At 44.0% G+C, this 27,960-nt stretch overlaps 1 protein-coding gene across 3 annotated transcripts; it reads right to left on the bottom strand.

The window, feature by feature from the left end:
* Positions 1-6,900: 6,900 nt before the first annotated feature.
* Positions 6,901-25,438, bottom strand: ZNF24 (zinc finger protein 24). Of its 3 annotated transcripts, none has more exons than XM_081097905.1 (4): positions 25,331-25,396; positions 22,911-23,416; positions 22,592-22,739; positions 6,901-7,466 (listed from the first exon to the last, which is right to left on the bottom strand). In XM_081097905.1, the coding sequence occupies exons 2-4, from the start codon at positions 23,328-23,330 to the stop codon at positions 7,372-7,374; spliced, it is 663 nt and encodes a 220-aa protein (XP_080954031.1). In that variant the 5' UTR covers positions 23,331-23,416; positions 25,331-25,396; the 3' UTR covers positions 6,901-7,371. The 3 variants fall into 3 exon arrangements, with proteins under 3 accessions (XP_080954031.1, XP_080954030.1, XP_080954032.1); XM_081097904.1 differs by lacking the exon at positions 6,901-7,466 and adding an exon at positions 16,403-18,584 and having other exon boundaries at positions 25,331-25,438; XM_081097906.1 differs by lacking the exon at positions 6,901-7,466 and adding an exon at positions 16,495-17,731 and having other exon boundaries at positions 25,331-25,420.
* Between the last annotated feature and the right edge of the window lie 2,522 nt (positions 25,439-27,960).

Here is a 27,960-nt window from a genome sequence, read left to right as displayed (position 1 = left end):
ATGTCTTGGAGGTTATTTTGAGGATCATGTCTATCTATTACTCCAGAAAAAGGGACCTCAAAACAGTGACCTAAAAGATCAGGCATTTTTAAACCGTGTTATTTCCCTGGGTTCTGTATGTCATCAAGTGGGGCTGGGTTCAGCTGGGCAGTTTTATGTTCAGGTCTTGCCTGAGATCCTCATGCAGAGGTCTAATGGCTCAGCTAGGGCAGGTCTAAGCCGGTATCAGTTACACACGTTGGCTGTTGGTGCTTTCTATGGCCTGGGCCATGTACGTATCTCTAGCAAACTAGTCCAGACTCTTCCACAGGGCAGCTAGTTTCCAAACTCAGACAGAGGCCAAGCCCTGGGAGGCAAAGCACTTTCTAACCTGTTTGTGTTACATGTGTTAATGTGTCATTCACCAAGCAAGTCACATAACCAGTTCCAGAGTCACTGTGGGTGAGAACTACACAAGGATTTAGATACTGGGGGAACAATATTCAGTGGGGCCCATCCTATATAATAAAAGCCTAATATGCAAAGCAAGCGAACACTGGAACGACCAATGGAGTGACTGGTCACTATGATGTGCACTGACCACCAGGGGCCAAATGCTCAACACAGGAGCTGCCCCCAGCCCACAGGCCCCAGGCCAGCCAAGGCAGGTGCCAGCAGCACCTCCCCACCCCCCGATCGCCCCACTGGGCCCCTCCAAGGCGGGTGTCAGTGGAGGCCCCCCAATTGCTCCACCAGTCGCCCCAAAGATCGGCTCTGATTGCCAGCCAGGCCTAGGGACCCTACCCATGCACGAGTTTCATGCACCGGGCCTCTAGTTATTACTATAACAAGCACCACAGGCTCTAGCTGAGATCCTATATATAAACCCTGAGAACAGACCTGGCTGGTACTAAATTCTTTATAAATAGTAGCCCCTGTTATTTTTAGTACAATAATTATGACCCAAACTTTGTTCAGATGTCCTACAGGGTCTCATTTTCACATCATATTTTGCTGCTGCTTTATTTTGGACCTCCCATTGCTGCTGTGTTTTTTTCTAAGAAATTCAACTTCTATTATCCCTTTCTTTTAATCTAGATCTTCTGCCTCTTTTTAGTTTTGGAGCATCTTTATTTTATTTATTTTATATTACTTATCCTGTATTTAGAATTTGTCTTTCTTTAAGAATCTGTTCTAAGGCCTCTAGTTCTCATCTTTCCTTAGAATCACTGGGCCTCCTCCTTGAAGTTTTACATAAATTGGTATACATATTATATTGCATCTGTTTGTTTCTCTTAGAGTGCGTATAAAATAACATTTTAAATTATAGCTATATACAAAAGTGCATTTATAAAATGTAGAAAGACACAAAACAGAAAGTTTAAATAACCTGCAAGTCTATTGAGAGATAGTCATTGCTAACATTTATGTATCCTTCAAATAATTTAACTATTCAACAAATACTTATTGTTGATAAATGCTTATTAGTTAATAAGATCATAGCTTATTATTATTGCCCAAATAATATTATTATTATTGAGAGGGTTTACTCTGTGCCAGGCACTGGTCTAAGTGTGAGGGATATAGCAGTGAACTGAACAGACAAGACTTTGCCCTCAAGGAGCTTACATTCTAGTGGGGTGCCGGGAGCCGGTCCATCCTTGCTGTTTCAAGGGACCTGGCATATATGGCATACTGTTCTTAATATGTTTGCTCACCTTCTTGGCACTATGTGTTTTAACCAAGGTCACCTCTCTGAGAAAGGTTGTTTCCCCAGGTAGGGATTTTCCCCTGAAGTTAGGGAGGGAATAAAACCCCTTAACTAAGTGCCAGGCGGGTAATTAATCACTTTAACTACGAACAATCATGCTTAAGCTACATAATCTTTACTCCCTGGAATGGAGATAAGAAACGCCCTAACCTTTGGAATAGAGATTGATAGGATTGGGATCAACTGGTATAAATACAGATGTAACAAGACAACAGGACACAGAACCTAGACACAGAACCTACACAGAACCTAGAGACAGAAGAACTTCGCTGGAGAGAACATGGCAAAAGATCCTGGACAGAAACTGGCCACAGAACCTAGAGACAGAACCTAGCGAGAGAACATGGCAAAAGATTCTGGACAGAACCTGGCTACAGAATTTGGTTGGAGAACCTAGACAGAACCTGGCTGAAGAACCCGGCTACAGAACCTGGCGACAGAACCTGGCTGGAGAACCTAGCGAGGGGACATGGCTACAGAAACTGGCTGGAGAACCTGGACAGAACCTGGCTGGAGAACCTAGCGAGGGAACATGGCTACAGAACCTGGCTGGAGAACCTAGCAAGAGAACACAGAACCTAGACACAGAAACTGGCCACAGAACCTAGAGACAGAACCTAGCGAGAGAACATGGCAAAAGATCCTGGACAGAAACTGGCCACAGAACCTAGAGACAGAACCTAGCGAGAGAACCTGGCTGAAGAACCTAGAGACAGAACCTGGCTACAGAACCTGGATAGAACATGGCAAGAGAACCTGACTAGAACCTGGTGACTGAACCTGGCTGGAGAACCTGGACTGAACCTGGCTGGAGAACCTGGACAGAACCTGGCTGGAGAACCTAGTGAGGGAACATGGCTACAGAACCTGGCTGGAGAACCTGGAGAACCTAGCAAGAGAACATGGACACAGAACCTGGCTGGAGATCCTAACCAGAACTTCACTGGAGATCCTGACCAGAACTTGGCTAGAGATCCTGGCTAGGTTGCTGATCAACTGAACGCTGTCTCCATGTCATTCCTTCTTCGCCGACTCCGTCTACACTTTTGGGGACCCCTGGACCTGCTGGGGCTGGACCCCAGCAGTGGGGAAAACAGGAAATAAATTAATATACAGTATAGTATCAGGTAGTAATAGTGGTTATGGAAAAAATAAACCAAATGTATCAGTCAGTATTCTAGCAGAAGACAGTGGGCTCATTCAATTGGGGTAACTCAACGTTTCATGAAAAAGATGGGCAGGGTCACAGAAATCAACAAGGGATGGAGAACAGCCTGTAGACAAACAATGATGAGCAGTTACTACCTTTAGGTCTTAGTTACAAGGGGAGAGATTGATTACCAGATCCTAGAGAGGGTAGCTATAGGATAGAGCTGCCCAATAGGAGCTGTGGCCTTTGCTAAAAGAAACACAATTACTTCCAATTCCTGGCCCAGGAAGAGGGAAGCCAGGATGTAGGGTAGCGGTTCTCAACCTGTGGGTCGCGACCCCTTTGGTGGTCGAAAGACCCTTTCACAGGGGTCGCCTAAGACCATCCTGCATATCAGATATTTACATTATGATTCATAACAGTAGCAACATTACAGTTATGAAGTAGCAATGAAAATAACTTTATGGTTGGGTCACAACATGAGGAACTGTATTTAAAAGGCCAGAAGGTTGAGAACCACTCATAGGGTAACCAATTCATCCCAGTTTGCTTAGGATTTAGCACTGAAAGTCCCACATCCTGAGCAGCTCCTCTGTTAGGGGCAAATCAGGAAAATTGGTCACTCTACGATTCTCCTCCCACTTTTGGCTAAATTTAATTGCAAGCCAGAGAGCACAAAACCCCAAGTGAAGCAGTGCATAAACTAATATCCACCTCCTGAGGCACAGAGCAGGGTGAACAGTAGATGTACGGGTGTGAAGGGACAATATCCAGCACAGCCCAGCCCTTTTTTTTTTTTTTTTAATATATTTTATTGATTTTTAACAGAGAGGAAGGGAGAGAGATAGAGAGTCAGAAACATCGATGAGAGAGAAACATCGACCAGCTGCCTCCTGCACATCCCCCACTGGGGATATGCCCGCAACCCAGGTACATGCCCCCGACCGGAACCGAACCCGGGACCCCTCAGTCCGCAGGCCTACGCTCTATCCACTGAGCCAAACCGGTCTTGGCATGCCCAGCCCTTTTAACCTATGCCAATGGTCGGCAAACTCATTAGTCAACAGAGCCAAATATCAACAGTACGACGATTGAACTTTCTTTTGAGAGCCAAATTTTTTAAACTTAAACTATATAGGTAGGTACATTCAACTTTAAATTCACGATTTTCGTCTTCCGTTTTTCTTTGCTTCTTCTTTGTAGCCATCTCAAACAGGGCACCTAAAAAAATGTTTCATTTTATAATAATAAAGCCACCAACACAAAAGAATTACAATTCTTAAATTGATGACAAAAATACCTGTAGGATTTGCAGCTGGTTGGAAAAATACAGGTAACTTTATGCTTCAAGTGGGTACTTTTGTCACCTGCGCGCGATTTGTGGAGCAACTAGCACTAACCACTGCACAATGAGACTGCTGACTGACTGGCTCACTCAACTCATGCATTAATCGCGCGCCTCCCCTGCGCTGTGTATCCCGCGGCCCGCCTGCGCCTGACCGACAGACACCGCCCACTTCTTCTAATGCCACTTCTTCAAAATAGACTCGCCCAGGCCGAAAACCGACTTCTGCACATGGGCCACGAAGTTTGAATCGCACTGTAAGTGTGCGCTCGCATGTGGTATTTTGTGGAAGAGCCACACTCAATGGGCAAAGAGCCACATGTGGCTTGCTAGCCGCGGTTTGCCGACCACTGACCTATGCTATCCACCTTTGTCCTTTGTTTAGATTGTTGTGTTCCCAACACAGCAGAAAAAGTCTTAAGCTGCCATTTCATTGCAGGTTGACATATAATGAAATCATACTTCCACCTGAAACCTAAAACTTCACTGCCACCAGTGCTGTTCATATATATTTTGCTGAATTTATTTTTAAATATTTTTTTGATACAATTTCTCATCGTATACAGAAATACAATTGGTGTTTGTATATTGCTGTAAGAAACTTGTTTACCAGTTCTAATAGCTTTTTTGAGACACTTTAGGATTTTCTATACTATATGTGATTGTGTCATCTGTAAGTAAAGACAGTTTGACTTTGTTCTTTCTTATTTATATGTTTCAATTATTTTTTATATCTTATTGCATTGGCTAGGAATACTGAATAGAAGTTGTACAATGTTGAACAGAAGTGGTAAGAGAGGGTATCTTTGCTGCCTTGTTCCTAAAAGAAAAGCATTCATTTAACCATTAAGTATAATGTTAGCTGTTGGTTTTTCTTTGCTTTTTATTGGAGTAGTTAATTTACATATAACATAGTTGATGTTTGGATTTATTTATTTTTTAAAAAAAATATATATATTTTATTGATTTTTTACAGAGAGGGAGAGAGATAGTTAGAAACATCGATGAGAGAGAAACATCGATCAGCTGCCCCCTGCACACCTCCCACTGGGGATGTGCCCGCAACCCAGGCACACGCCCCTGACCGGAATCGAACCTGCGACCCTTCAGTCCGCAGGCCGATGCTCTATCCACTGAGCCAAACCGGTTCCAGCGATGTTTGGATTTAAATGTACTTTCTCCTTATTTGTTTTTATTCATCCCATGTTTGGTTTCTTTAGTCTCCTTTTTTTTGCCTAATTTTGCATTATCAGGTTTTTGTTTTAAATTTTTCTATTAATTTTATTGATTATACATTCTTTCATTGTTATTTACTAGTTACCTCATAGCAACTTTTCTCAGATGTGATTCTGTGAGAGAATTGAGCCCAAGTACTCTAAGCATCCATTATAAGTAATATATTAACACATTGTTTACAGGTAGTTTTTATCACGCGCTAACAGGTGGCGCGGGCCATTTTTGCAGTTGAATAGATTGATTACCTTTATACCTGGAAGTACATACATAATTCACCATTGTATGTGTTAGAGACCCAAATTTTGTCCTTTGGAATTCGTATATCTGCATGTTAGCATCCCTTTAGAGCAATAAAAAAGTATAAAAATAAACATATTTATACGTTACCCGCATTCTACCGCTAGTCTATAAAAAGCATATTAATACGTGTCCCGCGCTCTACTACCAGTCAACGTAAAACGTATAAATACGTTTCCCGCATACAATTAATGTCTCTCCTATTATGGTATCTATGTATCATTTTGGGGAGAATTAAGAAAATGGTCACTTGCCGTAGCCGGTTTGTCTCAGTGGATAGAGCGTCGGCCTGGGGACTGAAGGGTCCCGGATTCAATCCCAGTCAAGGGCATGAACCTTGGTTGCGGGCACATCCCCAGTGGGAGGTGTGCAGGAGGCAACTGGTCGATGTTTCTCTCTTGTCGATGTTTCTAGCTCTCCCTCTCTCTCCCTTCCTCTCTGTAAAAAATCAATAAAATATTTTTTTTTTAAATAGTCACTCAAATCATTTTCTTATAGAACTTTGGTTGAAAATGTTGCCTTCGAAATTACAAAAGTAATTTATTGTACTTTATCTTTTTTTAATATGTTTTTATTGATTTTCTCTTTTTTAGAGAGAGAGAGAGAGAGAGAGAGAGAGAGAGAGAGAGAGAGGAAGGGAAAGGGAGAGAAACATCGATGAGAAAGAAATATCAATTGGTCACCTCCTGCACACACACACACCCCACCCCCACTGGGAATTGAGCCCGCAACCCAGCATATCCCCTGATCAGGAATCGAACCATGACCTCCTGATTCATAGGTCGACACTCAACCAATGAGCCACCGTGGCCAGCTGTGATGTGCTTTTTATAGTAAACACCACTTAACACTGGGCTGACAATCAAGAAATTCAATGGAGCTCCTACCATTGTTGAGCAAGGAATGGCCTTCTCAAAAATCAACTCAAAAGAGATTTCTGGCCCCACCTCTCTGACCTTTTCCTAATTTACACTCCATAGTAAGGAAGTTTGGTCAGTGACTGATCAAAGTTGGCTAACTCAAAAAAGGGCTAATACATTCTTGGCCAATTCAGTTGGTAATAATAAGGACAAAAGAGATGGAGGAGTATCTATAGACATTTTTTTTTATAATTTTGGATTCTGTTTTGACTATTCCTAGGCATGATGCCTCTTTCTTTACCCTAATGATAGCCTCTGACCAGCCTGGTTGGTATACCCTCTCAGTGACAGCCTGGGTGCTGCTGCCTCCCCATCCACCCCCAACTCTTTCACACTGCTTACCTTACAAACGTTCATGAATTGTTTATGTATCAGCTCTAATTTAGTCTAACTTTCCTAGTCACTGTGATTAGATTTTGGTATTCTCAGATCTCCTGTGACAAACATATACAGATCAAATCTGGTAAGCCACTTCTCTCACTATTGTGGTCCATTACTTCCTGGGTTTTCCTAATTTCCCTCTCAGAGGGTGATTTTGGGTTTTGCAGCACTCCCATATTGTGATGACATCTGTTTCACCTGAAACTTTCTTACAGTCTAGAGAACACATTCCATTTGAATTTTGTTTATTGTTCTAGATGGTGAGACCAAGACCAAGATTGGAGAGCTGGCTTCAGAGGAAGAAATCACAGCAGAAACTGAACCATTGACTGAAGAGTCTGACAACCCCAGAGACGATGTTCTCCAGGATTCTGAATGCAGAGAATTCTGTGAATTGGGGGATACATTAAAAGAAAAGGATAAGAACCTCTTTAAAAGAAGACAGCATAACTGTGATGAATGTGGACAAAGCTTTGCTTGGAGTACAGGCCTCATTAGGCACCAAAGAAGCCATTGGGAGAAACCCTATGAATGTGATAAGTGTGGGAAGGCCTTTAGTGTGAGCTCAGCTCTGGTTCTGCATCAAAGAATTCATACTGGGGAGAAACCCTATCCTTGTCATTGGTGTATTAAAAGTTTCAGTCGGAGCTCAGACCTTATTAAACATCAAAGAGTCCACACTGGTGAAAAACCCTATAAATGTGATGAATGTGGGAAAGCCTTCAGTCAGAGCTCAGATCTTATTATACATCAGAGAATCCACACAGGAGAAAAACCCTATCAGTGCAGCCACTGTCGTAAAAGTTTTAGCCAGCGCTCAGACCTGGTGAAACACCTGAGAATCCATACTGGAGAGAAGCCTTATACATGTAACCAGTGTAACAAACATTTTAGTCAGAGTTCTGATGTTATAAAACATCAAAGAGTCCACACTGGTGAAAAACCATATAAATGTGATGTGTGTGGGAAAGCCTTCAGTCAGAGCTCTGACCTTATTCTGCATCAGAGAATCCATACCGGGGAGAAACCATATCCATGCGATCAGTGTAGCAAAAGTTTCAGTCAGAACTCAGACCTTATTAAACATCGAAGGATCCACACTGGAGAGAAACCCTATAAATGTAATGAATGTGGGAAGGCTTTTAATCAGAGTTCAGTCCTTATTCTGCATCAGAGAATCCACACTGGAGAGAAACCCTATCCGTGCACTCATTGTAGCAAAACGTTCAGCAGACTTTCAGATCTTGTTAATCATCAGCGAATTCACACTGGAGAGAAGCCTTACCCATGTGACCAGTGCAATAAAATGTTTAGTCGAAGATCAGATCTTGTGAAGCATCATAGGATTCATACGGGTGAGAAACCATATGAATGTGATGAATGTGGGAAAACCTTCAGTCAGAGCTCCAACCTTATTCTACATCAGAGAATCCACACAGGAGAGAAACCCTATCCATGCAGTAATTGTTCTAAAAGCTTTAGTCGTCGTTCAGACCTTGTTAAACATCAAAGAATCCACACTGGAGAGAAACCATATGCATGTAATCAGTGCAATAAAAGTTTTAGTCAAAGCTCGGACCTCACTAAACATCAGAGAGTGCACTCTGGGGAGAAGCCCTATCATTGCGACAGTTGTGAGAAAGCCTTCAGTCAGAGTTCTGACCTTATTCTTCATCAGAGAATTCACACTGGAGAAAAACCATACCCATGCACACAGTGCAGCAAAAGTTTCAGTCAGAACTCGGACCTTATCAAACACCAGAGAACCCACACCGGGGAGAAACCATACAAATGTAATGAGTGTGGGAAGGCCTTCAGTCAGTGCTCAGCTCTGAGCCTACATCAGAGGATCCACACTGGGGAGAAACCGTATTGGTGTGATCAGTGTGGCAAAAGCTTTAGTCGGCACTCTGATCTCATTAACCATCAAAGAATCCACAATGGTGAAAAGCCATATAGATGTGATACATTTGGGAAAGCCTTTGGCACATGCACTGATGTTACTGAACATCAGAGAATCCACAGTGGGGAGGAACCTCACCCATGTATTCAGTGCAGCAGAAGTTTTACCCAAATCTCTGAACTTATTGATCATGAGAAAGTCCATTCTGGCCAAGACAATCTAATTGTGACAAATGTGAGAAAATCTTTAGTGTACACACCAACTTTATTCAGTACCAGAGACACTATACTGGAAAAAAGCTTATGAATGCTATTGATGATTATGAAAAAGGTTTTAATGCTCAACTCTTGTACTACATTTAGAAGAAAAAGAAACCACCCATAGTGGAGAGAAAAACATTGATTCAATTGTTATAATGAAGGTTTAACTCAGAAATTCTGAGGAGGAAGCCTATGTGTTGTGGGAAAATGTTCAATGTGAATAAAAATTATACCAAATGTCAGCAACAATGGAAATTTGTATCTGCTATAATGTGAGAAAATCTCTAGTCTTATCAAATACAACCCATGAGAGTTTTAAAAGTATTAAGAACCTTACCAGATATTGTAAAAATCAGTGTTGTGGGTGTGCAATCAGAACTTAGAAATATATTAGTATTATAACCTCAAATCTTTAGTGAGCCCAAATTACCTATCACATATCAGAGAAGTTATTTTAGATAATGTAGGGAAAACTTAAAATACCTTCCATATTTAACTGGCACTCACTCAGATATCACACCTATCTCCTGACATCTGGAGAGTTCTACCTTATGTTAATGCTAGTAATCATTAAATCCAGTGTATGAACATATGATGCTATTCTGATACTAAACTTATTAACTACACAACTCCAGTGCTCCATTTTCTACCAAAAAAAAAAAAAAAAAGTTTTTGTGGCCTAGTTTTGGTTTTCCTAGTGAGGAGTTTTTAAGTTCCTGTGATGTACATAGCAAATATGGATTTATTTTGCTTTCAGTAATGAAGCCTATAAGCTTTAGTGGTTTGAAATAATTTCTTCAATACTACCATTTAATCACAGCTTAAATATGTGAAACAATAAAAAAATATTTCATATGTCAAAGTATGATAATTTCTCTACTACATTATTTATCTTGTCATCTATAAATTGAACAAAAGTATAGCTAAATACCCCATGACTAATTTGTGTAGCATATTCTGTTTAAAAATAAAAATACCTACTCACTGATTTTTTAGGTGGCAACATTCATCAGACATTTGTTGATTTCTGACATGCCTATTAATAGGCTGCATATATGCAATGTTTTCTACTGAAAAATAAAGTTTTTTTTTAATTCTAATTGTCTTTCTGGTATTAACCATTTTTTAAAATTATGCTATCATATACTTTGAATATCCTCTATAATTATCTAATATTTCAATCCAATAGGAATTGTCAAATTACTATGTGCAAGGCACTTGTTTAAGGCTTTCTAGTCTACACAAAGTTTGTATACAAAGGTTTGTGTACTGTCCCAACAAAGCATGTATTATTTAAGGACTGATGTCTATACAGAAAACGTATAGCTCAATGTAATCATAAAGGTAAACAAGATATTTACTAGTAGCCCTAGCCGGTTTGGCTCAGCAGATGGAGCGTTGGCCTGCGGACCAAAAGGTCACGGGTTCAATTCTGGTCAAAGGCAATTACCTTGGTTGCAGGCTCCTCCCCAGCCCAGGCCCTGGTTGGGGCTTGTCCAGGAGGCAACCAACTGATGTTTTTCTCACATCGATGTTTCTGTCTTTCCCTCTCTCTTCCACCTTCCCTAAAAATCAATGGAAAAATATTCTCGGTTGATTAACAACAAAAAGATACTTGTGAGAGCTCTGAGGAGGTAGGGTTCAATTCTGATTGGAAAGCTTTGTGGAGTTCCTGAGACTTGAAGTTTGAAGGATGAGGTAGGGGCATAAAGGCAGGGAGAGAATAGTCAACAAAGGCACAGAAGCAAGGAAGTATAAGAAATGATGTGGAGTGGAGTGCTTAGTCATTAATTCACTCAAACATTCAGTGCCAGGCACTGTACTAAAGTGCTACCAAAGGAAAAAAATAAAAGGTTCCTGCCATCAAACTTACATGTTATGGAAATAATAACTGGGACATGTACTTAAAAGAAAAAGAATAAAATGGAATTAAAAATGAAGTAAAAGACAGTTGAGGAGTGTGATAGTAAACAGGCACTTAAACTTCCCGGGGTTTAGTGTCATCTAAAAAGTATTAGGTGGTGGGAGTAGATACATTTCTGCATTTTGCTCTCAAGACAATGGAAAGCCATTAAGATCTTTGAACCAGGGAATGGCATGCTCACTCCTCTGTTTTATGAAGTCTAAGATTAAAAGGAGGAAAGAGAGCAAAAAGAAAAACTACTTGAAAGTCTGGAAATAAAATCATGAGGCCCAGAAGTAGAGGAGCTTGAAGATACTGACATGATAAGTTGAGAAATGAGTAGGGAGACAATGAGTAGGTATACAATCAATTATTGTCTGTTCTTTGGAGAATTTTTAAAAAGTGAAAAAGAAAAATAGAGTAATCAATTTTAAATTGAAGTTTAGCAATCTCTCTTGAGTGAAATGTTAAGAGCCAACTGTTTACTACACATTTCTCCTGTGTCTTACTGATAAACTTATGTTCATGAATTTAACATACATCCAATGTTTTCCTCCTCAATTCCCTATCCTGGTGAATTGCTCTACTAAACATTCTTGTTATCCAGATAAAATAACATAGCTATCCTACACTCCTCATCCTCCCTGTTTTCTAAATATAGTAGTCCAGAAAAATGAGTACATACCAGCATGGAGACTGAGAAGCATCCGTGAGGTAAAAAAAAAACCAAAGTGTTGTTCTTTAAGCTAAAGGAAATTGTCTATCATGCAAATATTGCTGATGGCTCAAGCAATATGCCTAATAAATGAGTATTAGAATCATCAGGACAGAGATCAGCAAACTTGACTAGAACTTTTTACATAAATTTGTATGATGGAATGTCACACCTCTCATTCCTGATATTTTTTTTCCCCTGATCAGTCTGGCTAGCTTATCAGTTAATATTTTTAAAAAACTAGCTTTTTTATTTCTAAACCTTTTCTATTATTATATTACCTTAAAAAATGTGTAAAAATTTTTTTGAAACTTCAAAGGAACAAGACACTTTGTTCTCTTCTCAGCAACTAATCATGTCGCTTCTTTCCTCATTCAATGTTCAATCACAGTCCCACCACTGGCTAGCCAGGTCTCCCATGATCTGGCCCTGCCCATAACCCTCACCCCACTTTTCTCTGGCCTCATCCACTACTCCCCCCCAAGTTCATTCTGCTGGAGACACACTGGCCTCCTTGCTGTTTCTTGAACAAATGACGCACTGTTCCCACATCGAGTCCTTGGTACTGTGTTCACATGCCTGGAACATCTTTCCTCGGGTCCACTTGCTTTCTTATCCTCACTCGTCTTTCATCGGCTCTCGCGTTCTCAGTGAAACCTTCCCTGAACGACTTTCCTACATGGCAGTCCTTTCCTCCTGGATTTTCGTATCCCTCTTTCCGGATTTATTTTCTCCTTATTCACCGACATAAAGTGTTTTTTTAGTGTTTTTTCTTTTTACTGCCACTTGTAGTCTCCACACACAGGGGCAACAAATGTAAACCCCAGAAGTCTTGGGCTTGAGCAATTTCAAATCCACAGACCTCAGAATCAAATGAGGGCCCCCAAGAACCATGGGAGGGGTATGGAGGTCATGGGGAGGGACTCCTAGGGTCACATACAGAAAACACTTGAGGGGAATGCCCCCAGAAGAATGGCTGCAGCAGAGACAGCAGTGTCATCCCTTCTCAGTCCTGGAATGAAGGATGGGAAGAGAGATTCCTGAAGACACGACCATGTGAAAAGCTTTTCATCCACAGACATTCCCAACATCAACGTTCAGTTATTACTGGTGCGTAAAGTATATGCGTGTGGCGTGTGGTATCGAGAGTGCAGTAACAAATGGCAGAGGTTGACAGAGGCCAAATCATGGAAGGCCATGCTAATTTTATTCACCTATATAGTGCATAAAGTGTAAGTCTAGAATTTAAAATTACAGCGGTTTCTACAAATCAATAAGAAAATACAAATAACCTATATTAATCAGGACAGAAACCCAATTCAATTATCTTAAACAGGAAAGGGACTTTATTGGCTCACAAAACGTTAAAGTCCGGAGGTAGGGCAGGCTTTAGGCACAGCTGGATCGAGGGCCTCCAGAAAAGTGACATCAGAACTCAGTTCTCTGTCCTTTCTGCTAGCCTCTGAGCTTCTCCTCGCTCTCCCCACATGGTACACACACAGTCCTTAGTTCCTGGGATCTCCGTGAGCCGTGTTGCCAATCGTTTCTGCAGTTTGCTGAGAGCTCTCTGTAGCCTGGCTTGAGTTACACGCCTATGCTTTCATCACTGAGGCTACGGTAAGGAGCTGCAGAATTCAGGGAGGCCAGACCTGGTCATGTATTCAGCTAAGCCATAGGGAATGGGTTCCCCGCAATAAATAAGGGCTCTGTTACCAGAAGACGGAAAAGAGATGCTGTACAAACAAAGACAACATACACCCACACATAACCCAGCTGGAAAGCAGGTAGCGGATGTGAACAAACAATCCATGGCCAATAAACATGAAAATAACCTCAACCTTATCATTAATCAGGGAAATGTAATTAAGGATTTTTTGTTGTTGTTGTTCAGATAAAATAAGTGCAGATAAGGCCATATGGGGAAATGAGCATTTTCCCTACAGTTGGTAAAATATAACGTTATGAAGGCCTTTAGGAAGGCCAAGGTGAGCCTATCAGGGAGTGCACCGCTGATGTAATAATCCACCTTAGACAACACCATCCTAAAGGAATCGTCACACATATGCACAAAGATATATGAAAAAACATTTACTTTGGCAATGTAAGAGCAGGAGAAAAAAATACCTTCAGTCATGGTATTTTCATAATATTGAATCCTATTAAAGAAATTTAAAGACCTCAGGAATAGGTTTTTTGAGACCAAAAAAAGAGGCAAGCTGTAGAACAGTACATATATGATCCTGTTTATGTAAAAATAGCTTTTATATGCTTATGTACATTCAAATGGAGATGTATGGAAAGGGGACTAGATAGATGTATACTAAACTCTGGGAAGTGGAATGTGATTGAAGTGCTGGAGAAAGTCTTTGCTCTTATACCTGTATCATTTATGCTTTATACATTGAGCTAGTAGTCATTTATACTTTCATAATTTAAAAAAAAAAGAAACATGGGCAAACACAATTCATAACAGGAAATGCAAATGGCCAATAAACATAAGAAGAAATGTTCCTCATTAATTATCAAAGGAAGGAAATACATTTTGCCTATCAGATTGGTGTGGGTGCCCACAGGCACTCTTATCATTGAGGAGTTGTAAACTGCTGTAAATTGGTAATCTTTTGGGTGGCATCTCTTAAAATGCTGAATGTGCACATTCTCTGACCCAAAAAATCCACTTGTATTTATCCTACAGAAATACCCACACAAGCAGCAAAATATATGTACAAGGATCTTAATCATACCTTTATGTATAATAATTTTAAAAAAGAACGAAATTATCCAGGGGTTGATTAAATAAATAACAGTATATTCATGCAATGGAACAGTATTTGTAGCCATGAAAAACAATGCCTATATCAAATTGGGAAGGAGGGGAGACAAATTTCAGAGCAGTACATGTAAAATGGGGATATGTACCTTCCTCATATGGTTGCGGTGAGGATTAAGAGTTAATCCATGGTAAAGCACTTCAAAACAGTGCCTTTATAGGAACCATAAGTGTCGGCTATTAACACATTTTTGCTTAAACTTGTATATGCCTAAGTCTGGAAGAATAACAGACCAAGTAATTATTACTTCTCAGTAAGACTATGAGAAAGAATGTTCTTTTTTCACTTCATATTCTGTACTATAAAAAATCTTAATGAGTGAATTTAATAGTTTTCATATTTGTTAACTATAAAAGATAAAAACCTCTGAACCATAAAAGATAAAATCTAAAATCAAGGTTTAACAGCCACTGCTCATGGCACTGTGGAAAAATTGATGTCTGTGGAGTTCACAGAACTAGATTTGAGTGTTAGCTCTACTTGGCCACATGCGAGTCACATGATCTCTGAATCCTGCTGTTTAGTCTACAAATCTAAGTGCGACAAGGAGGGTCTAATCTGATGCCTGGCATGCAGATTATTTCAATACATATAATTCTCCCTTCAACCTACATTAATGCGGTAGACATACTGCTAAATGATCAAGTGCCAACTGGGTGTGAATGTAAGGAGCTTAACCTCCAAGAAACCCAGAATTTACCAGTAATGAGCAAATGCTCAGTGGCTATTGGGTAGGTATCAGCAGTCTGCATGCCATTAACACTGACTGCTTGTTTGCTAACCAAAAGTTGCCACTGCTTGACAACTGCCAGATCACCATTTCATCAGAGGCTGCGCAGCCCCCAGAATTGCTATGATTATCTGTGTGGGTATAGATAAATGTATAGATGAAATCATAAATCACTGAATAGTTATTTTAGGTCGATTTATCCACTGGGGATATAACCTAATCAGAAACAGCAAGTACACCAACCACTTTCTTTTCCTGTGGACCATCACCCAGTCTTTTTGGATCCAGCCATTTCCCCACTGAGCCCTGCCATAGCCTCAGAATGTTTTCTAAACAACCCATGGCTATGAGCTGGCAAGACAAACACTTATTTGCCAACTCTAACACTACTTTGTCTAAGCTCTCACGTTATACCAAACATCTTTGGCCTTTAAGACAAATCTACCACACTGAAGCTTCTTGGTATACAGAAAAGATATAAAATCGAAAAAAGCATGAAATGTCAACCACTGAGAGCTTGACCCCTTCTTACCTACTCTGATATTAAGAATCCTGTCACCCTAGCAGAATTCCAAATATGCCACCTCAAAGCCTACTTGGAAAGAAACCAGTTATCAATCAATCAATCAATCAACTCAAGATCATTGCATCTTAGAGCAGAGGAGTCTATACCTTTACTGGACATTGACATGTTTCCTCTCAGCTACAGAAAAAAAGACCCAAACAAAAGTCCCTACATTTTCTTGTATAACTTAAAATACATTATAACATTACTACATATTTATAGTTCAATAAACCTTAATCTATAAAGCACATTTCTTATAATTATCAGAAAACCTATAAACAAGCCCCATTCTGCCTCGCTTCTCCACCAGCTGGCCTTGCATGTATTACTATGCTTTTTAATAGGCTCATGCAAATTTCACCTTCCATTTTTAAAATTTAATCCAAGCACCAGTTGTAACCAAAATCTCTGGAACTATGAAATATTTATTCAAATGGGTCATTTTCCACACAATGATGCCCACTATAAGAAAGCCTTTTCTCATTTTCTATATTTTAACTTCCAGAGTTTTCCACTGAACAGTAGAACCACAGTACTTCAGATTCTCAGCCAAGGAGTATATAACCTTACTACTACAAATGCATTACTTTCATACATTTATAAAAATGTGTTAAGACTTAAAATTTTTAAAAAATAGTTCAATCAATTCTGATAGTTAATAAACTAGTTGTTAATAACCTAGTCGTTTACTTTTTAAATAGAACAATCCATTCAACTTAACATGTAAGTACAACCTCAATGCTAATAGAGATTGATTAGTTTTATAAAACCTCCAAACTGTGATAGAATTTTAAACTCACCTCTGAGGAATGCTGGAGAGACGTTAGGATTAGCAGTTTGAGCTGTCTTCCTTTCCCCCAACCAAATACAGCACCCTGGTAAGAGAACTATGGCTCCCCCAGGACTGCTCAGAAGGGGGCCAGAGGCTAACTCACAAGAAACCGCTTTGTACCAGTTCCCCGATAATATACAGTGGAAGAATCACCTACCTACTGATGGTAGGGCTACAGTACCCAGCACAGTGCCTTGTCGGTAGAAAATGCTGAATGAATGAATGCGTGGCTGCTTTGTTAGCCTGGTGTTCAACCCTTTTTTACCAAAAAACTAAAATAAAATAACAAACCTGATACTTGTTACCCACCTGGTCAGGGATTTTTTCTATCCTTAACAAAAACGAAGGCAAAATAATAAAGAATTGGATCTTCTCAAAGCCAAGATGGACTATTACCTTCACATTTGCCCTTCAACACTGTCATTGACTGCAAATTCTCTAGTGTTTTTTCTACTTTCATAGTTTATGATTCTTGTTTAGACTGTCCACTTTCTAATGATACAGAGAACAGTATTTTCACTAGTGGGATGCCTCCAAGTTATAGACAGGATGCAGCATTTTTATTTTCCTACAGGCAGATAATTATATTTAGATAAATTCTTGATACACTTCAGTTCTTGGGATCCAAATATTTTTACATCTTTCCCAATCTAGGCGTCCCATTCACTTTTTGATGTTTTATCACCATCACTTCTAATTTTACTTTGAAGCTTTAGTCATCTTTTATCTTCTATTTTCTGAAATGCATATCCAAATTGGGTTAAAAAAAAACCAAAAAACAGAAGAGTAAATTTTGAAAAGATGGTTTCGGTTTTCAGACTTCATAATCCCTATGTTGCCCTTTAATGTAGAAGGGAAGGGATGTATCCTTGCAAAGAAGATTCCATGATCAACACAAACCTAATGTGTCTGTCTACAAAAGAAAATTGTAAGAGACAAAGAATCAAGTAGATCATTATTTGGAAAAAAATAGTAAGAATATAAACATCACATGAAAGATTTAGGCATTCCCATGTAAATTAAGTTTAAAATTTCAGTTTCTAGGCAGGTAAGATACCATTTCTTTCAAAACAAACTGATAATGTTGAGTGACAATGTTCTACATTTCCCAGTGGATTTTCTAACATTCTTATAGGGAGACCAAACTGTATCATTATGTATCATTCCATATTTTTGTCTTCATTTCTGAAGAAATAGACCTGAGTGCTGACTTTTATTTTTAATTTCTTAAACTTTCACAACATTCAGCAGTTTTTCTGCATTGTGTCTTCGCTGATGCCTGAAAAGATTTGAGCTTTGACTATAGGATTTCCCACACTGAACACATTCGTAAGGTTTCTCCCCAGTATGGATTCTCTGATGATTAATAAGCCCAGAATTCTGGCTAAAGGCTTTTCCACATTCAAGACATTTGTAAGGTTTTTCCCCAGTGTGGACTCTCTGGTGTTGCACAAGGATGGAGCTTCTGCTGAATGCCTTCCCACATTCAACACATCCATAGGGTTTCTCTCCACTGTGGATCCTTTGATGAAGAATAAGGGCTGAGCCCTGACTGAAGTGTTTTCCACACTCATCACATATATGTTGTTTCTTTCTCGAAGGATTTCTCTTTCTTTCAAACCTGCCCTTAGGGAAACAGGCTTCTCCGTATTTAAAAATCTGAGGAACCCCCACACTGAGCGTGCCAGGAACTTCATGAGATTCCACTGCTGCAGGAATCTCGTGCTTTGGAGCTAACGCTCCATTTTCAGTCCTAGCATCATCATCTGAAACAAACAGAAAATGTAAAGATCACTCATTTCCTATTCTGGGAGAAAGAAACCCAAAGGAAAAAAAAAATAATGAATTTAAAGTAAATAAATAGCTTCCATTCATCTATAAACAATATTGTGAAAGCTGATGCTAAGGTTGCCACTCTCAAGAGAGAAAAATATGAAATGACTGATTGTGAGGCTAATGAGGTAAATAACATAATGAGGGATTAAACAGTTAAATCTGAAAAGAAGTAGGAACAGGCTAGTGCAGGAGCGGGCAAACTTTTTGACTCGAGGGCCACAATGGGTTCTTAAACTGGACCGGAGGGCCAGAACAAAAGCATGGATGGAGGGTTTGTGTGAACTAATATAAATTCAAAGTAAACATCATTACATAAAAGGGTACGGTCTTTTTTTTTTTAGTTTTATGCCGGGAGCCGGTCCATCCTTGCTGTTTCAAAGGACCTGGCATATATGGCATACTGTTCTTAATGTTTGCTCACCTTCTTGGCACTATGTGTTTTAACCAAGGTCACCTCTCTGAGAAAGGTTGTTTCCCCAGGTAGGGATTTTCCCCTGAAGTTAGGGAGGGAATAAAACCCCTTAACTAAGTGCCAGGCGGGTAATTAATCACTTTAACTACGAACAATCATGCTTAAGCTACATAATTTTTACTCCCTTGAATGCAGATAAAAAACGCCCTAACCTTTGGAATAGAGATTGATAAGACTGGAATCAACTGGTATAAATACAGATGTAACAAGACAACAGGACACACAGAACCTAGACACAGAACCTACACAGAACCTAGAGACAGAAGAACTTCGCTGGAGAGAACATGGCAAAAGATCCTGGACAGAAACTGGCCACAGAACCTAGAGACAGAACCTAGCGAGAGAACATGGCTGAAGAACCTAGAGACAGAACCTGGCTACAGAACCTGGCTACAGAACCTGGATAGAACATGGCAAGAGAACCCGACTAGAACCTGGTGATTGAACCTGGCTGGAGAACCTGGACAGACCTGGCTGGAGAACCTAGCGAGGGAACATGGCTACAGAACCTGGCTGGAGATCCTAACCAGAACTTCGCTGGAGATCCTGACCAGAACTTGGCTGGAGATCCTGACCAGAACTTGGCTAGAGATCCTGGCTAGGCTGCTGATCAACTGAACGCTGTCTCCGTGTCATTCCTTCTTCGCCGACTCCGTCTACACCTTTGGGGACCCCTGGACCTGTTGGGGTTGGACCCCAGCATCTGGCGCCCGAACAGGGACCCCTAGGTAAGCGCCCCACACTCAGGACGGATCGTACTCCACCGTAGGAAGAGGGTGGATAGTCTTCGCCAACTCCGTCCACACCTTTCGGAACCCCAGGAACAGGATTCCCCTAGAACCTAGACACAGAACCTACACAGAACCTAGAGACAGAAGAACTTCGCTGGAGAGAACATGGAAAAAGATCCTGGACAGAACCTGGCTACAGAAATTGGCTGGAGAATCTAGACAGAACATGGCAGGAGAACCTGGACAGAACCTGGCGACCGAACCTGGAGAACCTACAGAACCTGGCAATAGAACCAGGCAAGAGAACCCAACCATGCTGATCAACTGAACGCTGCCTCCGAGTCTTTCCCTCTTTGCCGACTCCGTCCACACCTTGGGGAACCCCTGGACCTGCTGGGGTTGGACCCCAGCATCTGGCACCCGAACAGGGACCCCTAGGTAAGCCCACTCTCGAGATGGATAGGACTCCACCGTAGGAAGAGGGTGGATAGTCTTCGCCAACTCCGTCCACACCTTTGGGGACCCCTGGACCTGCTGGGGTTGGACCCCAGCAGTTTTATTCATTTCAAACGGGCCGGATCCAGCCCACGGGCAGTAGTTTGCCCACGGCTGGGCTAGTGGTTATAAATGGTAATGAGGAGGGGAAAAAGAACAGAAAGATGGTAGATTTTAAGACTTTCAGGAGAGAGTGACACAACTAGGTCTGGATGGAACTTTGTAAGAACAAAAATAAAATAAGGCTGGCCATTAGAAAAGCATTATAATATTCTTTTGCTTTGAAAAAGGGAGAAATTACCTCAATACAATGGTATAAAAAATAAGCCATCAGTTAGAAAGTAGCTATTTCTGAAATGAGCTAGACAAGACAGGTCACAGCCAAGATTAGAACACAGGAGTCCTGACAGGGGCTGAAGATGAGCCGGGAGCATCCTGTGTTAGTTCAGGTTGACACTCACAGATGCAATACGCCCTATAAATCCAAGTTTTCCTGTGAAGAAGGCTGCCTTACTTGGTATTTCTCAGTATCTAGATGAGTCTTTCTTAGCCTCAGACAGATGTGCCTAGTGAAAGAACAGCCTGAATTATCAGCATGAGGTACCATCACATCTGCAGGTAGCTATATGAGCAAGTTTCATTTACAACTTTCCTGATACACACACTCCAATAAACAAATGTTTTTAATTATTTAAAAATATATAAAATTTACAAGAGAAAAAAAAGACTTTCCTGAAACTTGAAAAGTCAAGACGGTTACTACAGGGTGAACAGCAGCACTCGGAAAGGTCCATAATGGATGACTGAGAAAGGAATAAAGTCAGGAGAAAAGGCTGACAAGGAGAGGCCGAGAGGGTCGCTTGGCGAGCAGAGGAGTGTACAGGTTACGTGGAGACAAATGGCACAGTAAGAAGAACGTTCTCAAGTGAGGTAAAGACTAGACTGCTGAAATGAGGAATTAAAGAGATGAAAAGTATCCTAAAACTCAGGCAGGGGAGAAGTTTTCTACCCAAGAAAATGCCACCTCTAAGCCAATGATAATGGTTTGCAAACTGTATTGCACAGAACAATGTCCAGATTCCCAGCATACTTCAGCCCCACACCCGAAGTTCTGAATCAGGAAAACATCCAGTAGTTTGAGGGATAAACTGGGTGGTATCAAAGTATACAAACAAGAATGTAGCATTAATTATAAAAAATACTGGGAAGGACTAATTTAATTTTTCTGTATTTAAAAGCCCTAGCCAGTTTGGCCGAAACCGGTTTGGCTCAATGGATAGAGCGTCGGCCTGCGGACTGAAGGGTCCCAGGTTCGATTCCGGTCGGGGGCATGTACCTGGGTCGCGGGCATATCCCCAGTGGGAGATGTGCAGGAGGCAGCTGATCGATGTTTCTCTCTCATTGATGTTTCTAGCTCTCTATCTCTCTCCCTTCCTCTCTGTAAAAAATCAATAAAATATATTTAAAAAAAAAAAAAAAAGCCCTACCCAGTTTGGCTCAGCGGATAGAGCATCAGCCTGCGGACTGAAGGGTCCCAGGTTCTGATTCCGTTCAAGGGCACATGCACGGGTTGCGGGCTCGATCCCCAGTTGGGGGCGTGCAGGAGGCAGCCGATCAATGATTCTCTTTCATCATTGATGTTTCAATCTTTCCCTCTCCCTTCCTCTCTCAAATCATTCTTTTAAAAAAAAAGCTTCTTATAGCTAGAAAGCCCATTTTTGCATGAATACTTAGAGAAGATGAAGAGCTTTATCAAAATATCATTTTTACAAAAAAAAGAACCTTAGAAAAAAATGACTCTGGATAGGATGTTGAAAAAATAGGCGAAGATTTAGAAAGACCAGTAAAAACAACAAATATAAGACTTGAGGAGGCCTCAGGTAAGTTTACTGTACCAGTAAGATGAGGCAGGAAACTGAACGGACATGGAACAGACGACCAATATGCACTACTGCATGCACAATGCACAGGGACCTGGGCTCTAGGCAGGCGCTGGCTCCGAGTGAGCAGACGCCAGCCATCCAGGAGGAGGCGGAAGAAGAGAAAAGGCTGATGGTGATGTCTAGGAACAAAAGACCTGAGCTCAGCAAACTAACTGTTATGAGAAAAGAACCAAGCTCCTACGGGGTGTCCAGTCTAAGAACGAACACACACACACACACACGGGTAATAAGCAAAGGGCTCTAGACAGAAGCCCCCTCCTGTCTCCCCCTCCGCCCCAGGGAAGCCTGGTCCTCACCGCAGTGCCTGAGGGAGTGGAGCTCCCAGGACGCCCACTTGAGCTGGTTTTCCACAGCATCGAGCTCCGAACTCGGTAAGCCCTGCGCTTCCTCTTGAGATGCAATCTCCTCCACCAGCACCTCCCGCTTCCGCCGGCAGAGAGAAACCTGCGAATAAGATTGGGTTCAGTTGGTACGGCGTTTAATGCGAATCGGAACTCCCGGGACCTGAGAGAGGCCGAGGGACACAGGTACTGCACTGAGTGGGGGTTACTCAGCAGTTTTGCCTATGGGTGGGGCCAGGGCCTCGGACCCAGGAAGCGGCACAGGCAGGCTCACCGACTGTCCGGGGTCATCCAGTTCACTCTCTAAATCCTCCAGCACCGCCACTGCCTCCTCTCCATTCTCGGGGTGATGCTCGCGAACCCACGTCTGCAGCTCCTTGGGGAGGATGGCCACAAACTGCTCCAGCACGACCAGCTCCAGGATTTGTTCCTTCGTGTGCGTCTCGGGCCTGAGCCACAGGCGGCAAAGTTCTCGAAGCTGGCTGACGGCCTCGCGGGGCCCCGGGGAGTCCTGGTACCCGAACTTCCGGAACCGCTGTCGGAAGACCTCCGGGTCGGGGAGACGGCTCCAGGGGATGCTCGATCCCTCTTCACCATCAGGACCCTCCTCCAACTTCACTCTCAGGAATTTTTCCTCCTCTTCTGGAGTTGGGATGATAAGTACGGAATCTTCTTCCCCTGACTGCGTAGACATCCTGATTTTAATGCTTCACCAAGAGACAATCGAGGCAGGCAGAATACAGGCCTGGGGGAGATACCTCGTTTTCTCCACAGGCAATCCTAAGACACAAAAAATTAACCACGTCAACGACCAACTATCCTAAGAATTTGGATACATGTTGATAAAGGAGGTAAAAACATTTCTTTTTACTGAATTAAAAAATTCCAATCAATAAACTATACCAGAAGTTGGCAAACTGCAGCTCAGAGTCAAATCTGGCCTGCTGCCCATTTCTGTACACTTGTATTAAGAATAGTTTTCACTGTTTTTTTTTTAATCCTCACCTGAGGATATTTCTTCCATTGATTTCTAGAGAGAGTGGAAGGGCAGGAGGAAGGGGAGAGAGAGAGAGAGAGGAAGGAGAGAGAGAAGAAGGGGAGAGAGGGGGAGAGGGAGGGGAGAGAGAGAGAGAGAGAGAGAGAGAGAGAGAGAAAGAGAAACACTGACATGGACGTAAGAGAGACACATCGATTGGTTGCCTTCTGCATGTGCTCCGACAGGGTCAAACCCTCGACCCTTGGGTTCGCAGGCCAATGCTCCAACCAGTGAGCTAAGCCGGCCAGGGCAGTGTCACATGGTTGAAAAATCTCAAAAGAATACTTCATGACATGTGAAAACGATAGAAAATGAAACCATCTGTCCCTAAATAATTTCATTTGTTCACAGTTCACGCTACAATGGCAGAGACGCATTGTCGCCACAGAGACTAGATGGCCTGAACAACCTAGCATTTACTACCTGGCCTTGTAGTGTTTCCTAAATGCACCTGATCCTGAGACACATTATTTGCAACTGAAGACTGGTGTTCCCTCCCACACTTAGGGCAACTCAAAAGCAAGGATATGCTTAAGAAAAAAACATTTTAAGGCAGACTCTGTTACGTTAAAAAGTATTTTTAGAATGTTTAAGAACCCCCTACCCTTAAAATAAACTGAAGAATTAATTGTTCACTTGCTCAGGAATAGATAACGTAATGTTGGGGGGGCGGGGGGGAATTAACCTCCCGTGCCATCTAAATCTGCGACAGGCTTTAACCACGACGAATCCCATTCCGCACCGGGTGACTGTGTTCCCCGCGTCTGCCTTCGGGGAGGCCCGGCCCGTTTCCGGCCATTCCCGGGGCACCTGCAGTCATGCCCACGCCGCTGGGGACCGCACGTCTTAGAAACGCATCTACTCGGGGCCGGGGCCTGAAAACCGGTCAGGTCGGAAACCGACTGGGGCCCCATCAAGATGAAGACCAGGAGCAGAAAAGCCCTCATCAGACACGTGACACACGGAGTGTCATTCGCTCCTCTGGAGTGTGGCCCTAGAAACAGGGTTTAGCCGCACGTCGTCCCCGCCTACTCCTGCCTTAGCAGTGGCGGCAGCCTCCCATCTACACGGGATTTCTTCTTCCTGAATTCTCACGGGAGGTGCGGGGAGGGCAGCCCACGCGCGGTCCGAAGAGCATTCGGGTTGAGGGCCCGAAGATCGCCCTACCTGATCCCGCCGAGCGCCGCCGCGGGCCCCGCCCCGCCCTCCGCCGGCCCCTCCGCCCCCGCGGCTGCGGATTTCTCACGACCCAAGGCCGGCCGGGCGCGTCCACGGCGGGGCACAGCACTTCCGCCCGCGGCCGGCGGAACTACAAGTCCCGGCAGCCCTCGCGCAAGGCCCGCCCCTCCCCACCCCCGCCCGAGCCGAGTCCCAGAACTCCCCGCGAGACGCTGAGCCTCGAAATAGAACAAAACCGGCGGGTGGGGGAGGGGAAAGGCCAGGGTCGCGGAGGACGCGGGGCAGGAGGGCCGGCGGAGGGTGCCGAGCCCCACCCGGCCTTGGGGCCACCCCCCGGGCCGCAGCGGCTGGGCGCGAAGACGGCGGCCTGCGCCCGCGGGACCCGGGGAAGGTCCCGCCGGGGCTCGTCGCTGGCTCCCGCCGCGGCCCGCAGCCCCTCGCCCGGCGCCCCGCAGGCCCTCCCGCACTCCGGCGCAAACCTGGGGCTCGGGCACCGCAGCGGCTTCGCTGTCCGCGGCCGACGCAGAGACGCCGCTCTCAGCCGTTTCCCAGAAGCCCCCGGCGCGGACGGCTTCCTGTCTGCGGCCCGGGAGGCGGGAGCGCGAAGCCCCGCGTTGCCATGGGGACGCGCCCGGGGCGGGGGAGGGGCGCCCCGCGACAATGACCGCTTTGAGGCCGGGCTTGGCCGGGCGCCTCTCTCCGGGGGCAGCCCCCGGCCTGCGTCCCGCCTGCAGGACAAGGGAGGGGAAGGGGCTCTGCGGGCTCTCACGCCGTGCACGGGCCCTGCCGCCTGCGCCGCGGGGAACCTGGACAGGGTCCGAGCGGCCTGCCGGACACGCGCCGCCGTCCGTTTTCCCCGCAGCCCTGCGTCCCGGAACTTCACCAGCCCCAGGTCTCAGCCGACCCTGCACAGGAACGAACCACCACCAGTGAGTGGGCGGCAGGGTTGGAAACCGAGGCAGGACCCCAACCTTCGGCTCCCACCAGCGATGCCACGGAGCTTTATTTTGACCAATTTACCTATTAGGGTAACAAGGCGAGAACGCGCAGAGCTGCCCTGGCCGGTTTGGCTCAGTGGATAGGGCGTCGGCCTGCGGACTGAAGGGTCCCAGGTTCAATTCCGGTCAAGGGCATGTATGTACCTTGGTTGCGGGCACATCCCCGTGGGGGGGTGTGCAGGAGGCAGCTGATCGATGTTTCTCTCTCATCGATGTTTCTAACTCTCTATCCCTCTCCCTTCCTCTCTGTAAAAATAAATCAGTAAAATAAAAAAGAAAGCTCAGAGCTTTGGGAATGCTCTCACATTGAATTTGTGGTCATCTGCAGGCTGGCCATTTCATACCCCAAACAGCTGCTGAAGTGACATTTAATAACATAGATTATGCTCCTTTATTTCCTACTAAAGGCCTTCCCTGGGTCCCACTGAGTCTGACATAAAAGCCTTTTTACACTCAGGCCCTCGGTGTCTGTCCCCGCCTTCCCTGCCTGCCCTCCCCTTAAGCGCACCTTGGCCGAGGACCCAGGATCCTCGCCTCACCTTCCTGCCCTCCTGGCGCTGTTAGACGGGATCTCACTTACCCGTGGCCCTGCTTTTCGTTTGTTTTGTTGTTTTTTTAAAACATATTTATTGATTTCAGAGAGAAAGGGAGAGGGATAGAGAGATAGAAACATCAATGATGAGAGAGAATCATTGAACGGCTGCCTCTTGCTCGCCCCCTTCTGGGGATCGAGCTCACAACCCGGGGATGTGCCCTTGACTGGAATCGAACCCAGGACCCTTCAGCCCGCAGGCCAATGCTCTATCCACTGAGCCAAACCAGCCAGGGCTGTTTCGTTTTGCCTGCCCGGGAAGGGCAGGGAACTGTCTTGCTCCCCACAGCATCCCCACCTCCTCACAGGAGGCTGCCTGCTGGGCTTACAGAGAACTCCAGACACATTGGTTGAGTAAATGAGCGAATTGTGCCGGCCACAGCGCCACCCTTGCTAGGTCACATGTCAGGCATCGGACACTGCACCACAGAGCCCTGTTGTTTCAAGTCTGTGCGAGCCGCGCGTCCAGCCTTGGAGAAGCCTTGCAGGACCTGCCGGCTTCGGCTCTGGTGGCGGCGACCAGCTGTGGTCACTAGTGGCTGTGCACGTCCTCCTTCAGGCAAGTGCCCTCTGCCACGCGCCCTCGGCCTGTGATGGGTTCAGGACGAGAGAGCGAGTTATGGAGCAACTGAGGGTAGAGCAGACCTCCTCTCCCCAGCAGCCCCGCTCGCTCCGATGCTCCTCTTGCCTCCTACCTTGCGGAGGCTTCAGAAATCCAGCCTTTTCGGTCTCCTGCTTGGCTCCTGCCACCCATCTGCTTGGCTGCTCTTGCCACCTTTCCCTCTTCTGTGGCCCTAAAGGCTAGCCCAGGCTTTTCTGTTCTATTTTACTGTAAGAGTTTTCGCATGTAATTCATGTTGGAAAACAAGATCAGCCCCGTCAGCGTGGCTCAGTGGCTGAGCACCGACCTATGAACCAGAAAGTCACAGTTCAATTCCTGATCAGGGCACACGCCTGGGTTTCGGACTCGATCCCCAGTGTGGGGCGTGCAGGAGGCAGCTGATCCAGGATTCTCTCTCATTGATGTTTCTATCGCTCTCTCCCTCTACCTCCCTCTCTGAAATCAATAAAAAGAACATCTATATTTTTTCTTCTTTTTTAGAAAAAGAAAACAGAAAATATCAAACAGAAATACTTAAGTTAAAAATGTTGCAAAATGTTACAAATCTCTGCTGGGACCTATTCTATAATTCCTAATTCCAAGAGAGTAAAGAAACCACGTGAGGTTTTCTTCTCTAATTTACTCTTTGGAGGGCAGGCATGACACCTCTTTGAAACACCATCCTCTGAGCCCCACTGGGTGGGCTGTTTCCCGAACGCGGTCCCTGTTGCTCTTAGAGAACAAGTCAGGACAGAGCAGCGTGTTCCTCTGAGCGGCCTGCGTGCAGGGAATAGCTTCGTGCCAGCGCTGGACAACCCGGGACTTACCTACCGGGCCCCATAGCAAGGCCTGAACCGCAGCTGATCTGAGTCTTGGCAGAACACACGGCAGCCTCCGGAACACGAGCGCATGAGGAGC

This window comes from Myotis nattereri (assembly GCF_964212035.1).
Source record: "Myotis nattereri genome assembly, chromosome: 8".
NCBI classification, from domain to species: domain Eukaryota; kingdom Metazoa; phylum Chordata; class Mammalia; order Chiroptera; family Vespertilionidae; genus Myotis; species Myotis nattereri.
This window is presented reverse-complemented; position numbering and strand designations above follow the sequence as displayed.

Bases quoted from the DNA above. Each gene is read 5' to 3' on its own strand.
- ZNF24 (XM_081097904.1), bottom strand. From the start codon at position 23,330: ATGTCTACGCAGTCAGGGGAAGAAGATTCCGTACTTATCATCCCAACT. The intron at 22,740-22,910 runs GTGAGCCTGCCT...TCTTATTCGCAG, and splicing joins TGGATGACCCCGGACAGTCG to GTTTCTCTCTGCCGGCGGAA. The intron at 18,585-22,591 runs GTGAGGACCAGG...TGTTTGTTTCAG, and splicing joins CCACTCCCTCAGGCACTGCG to ATGATGATGCTAGGACTGAA.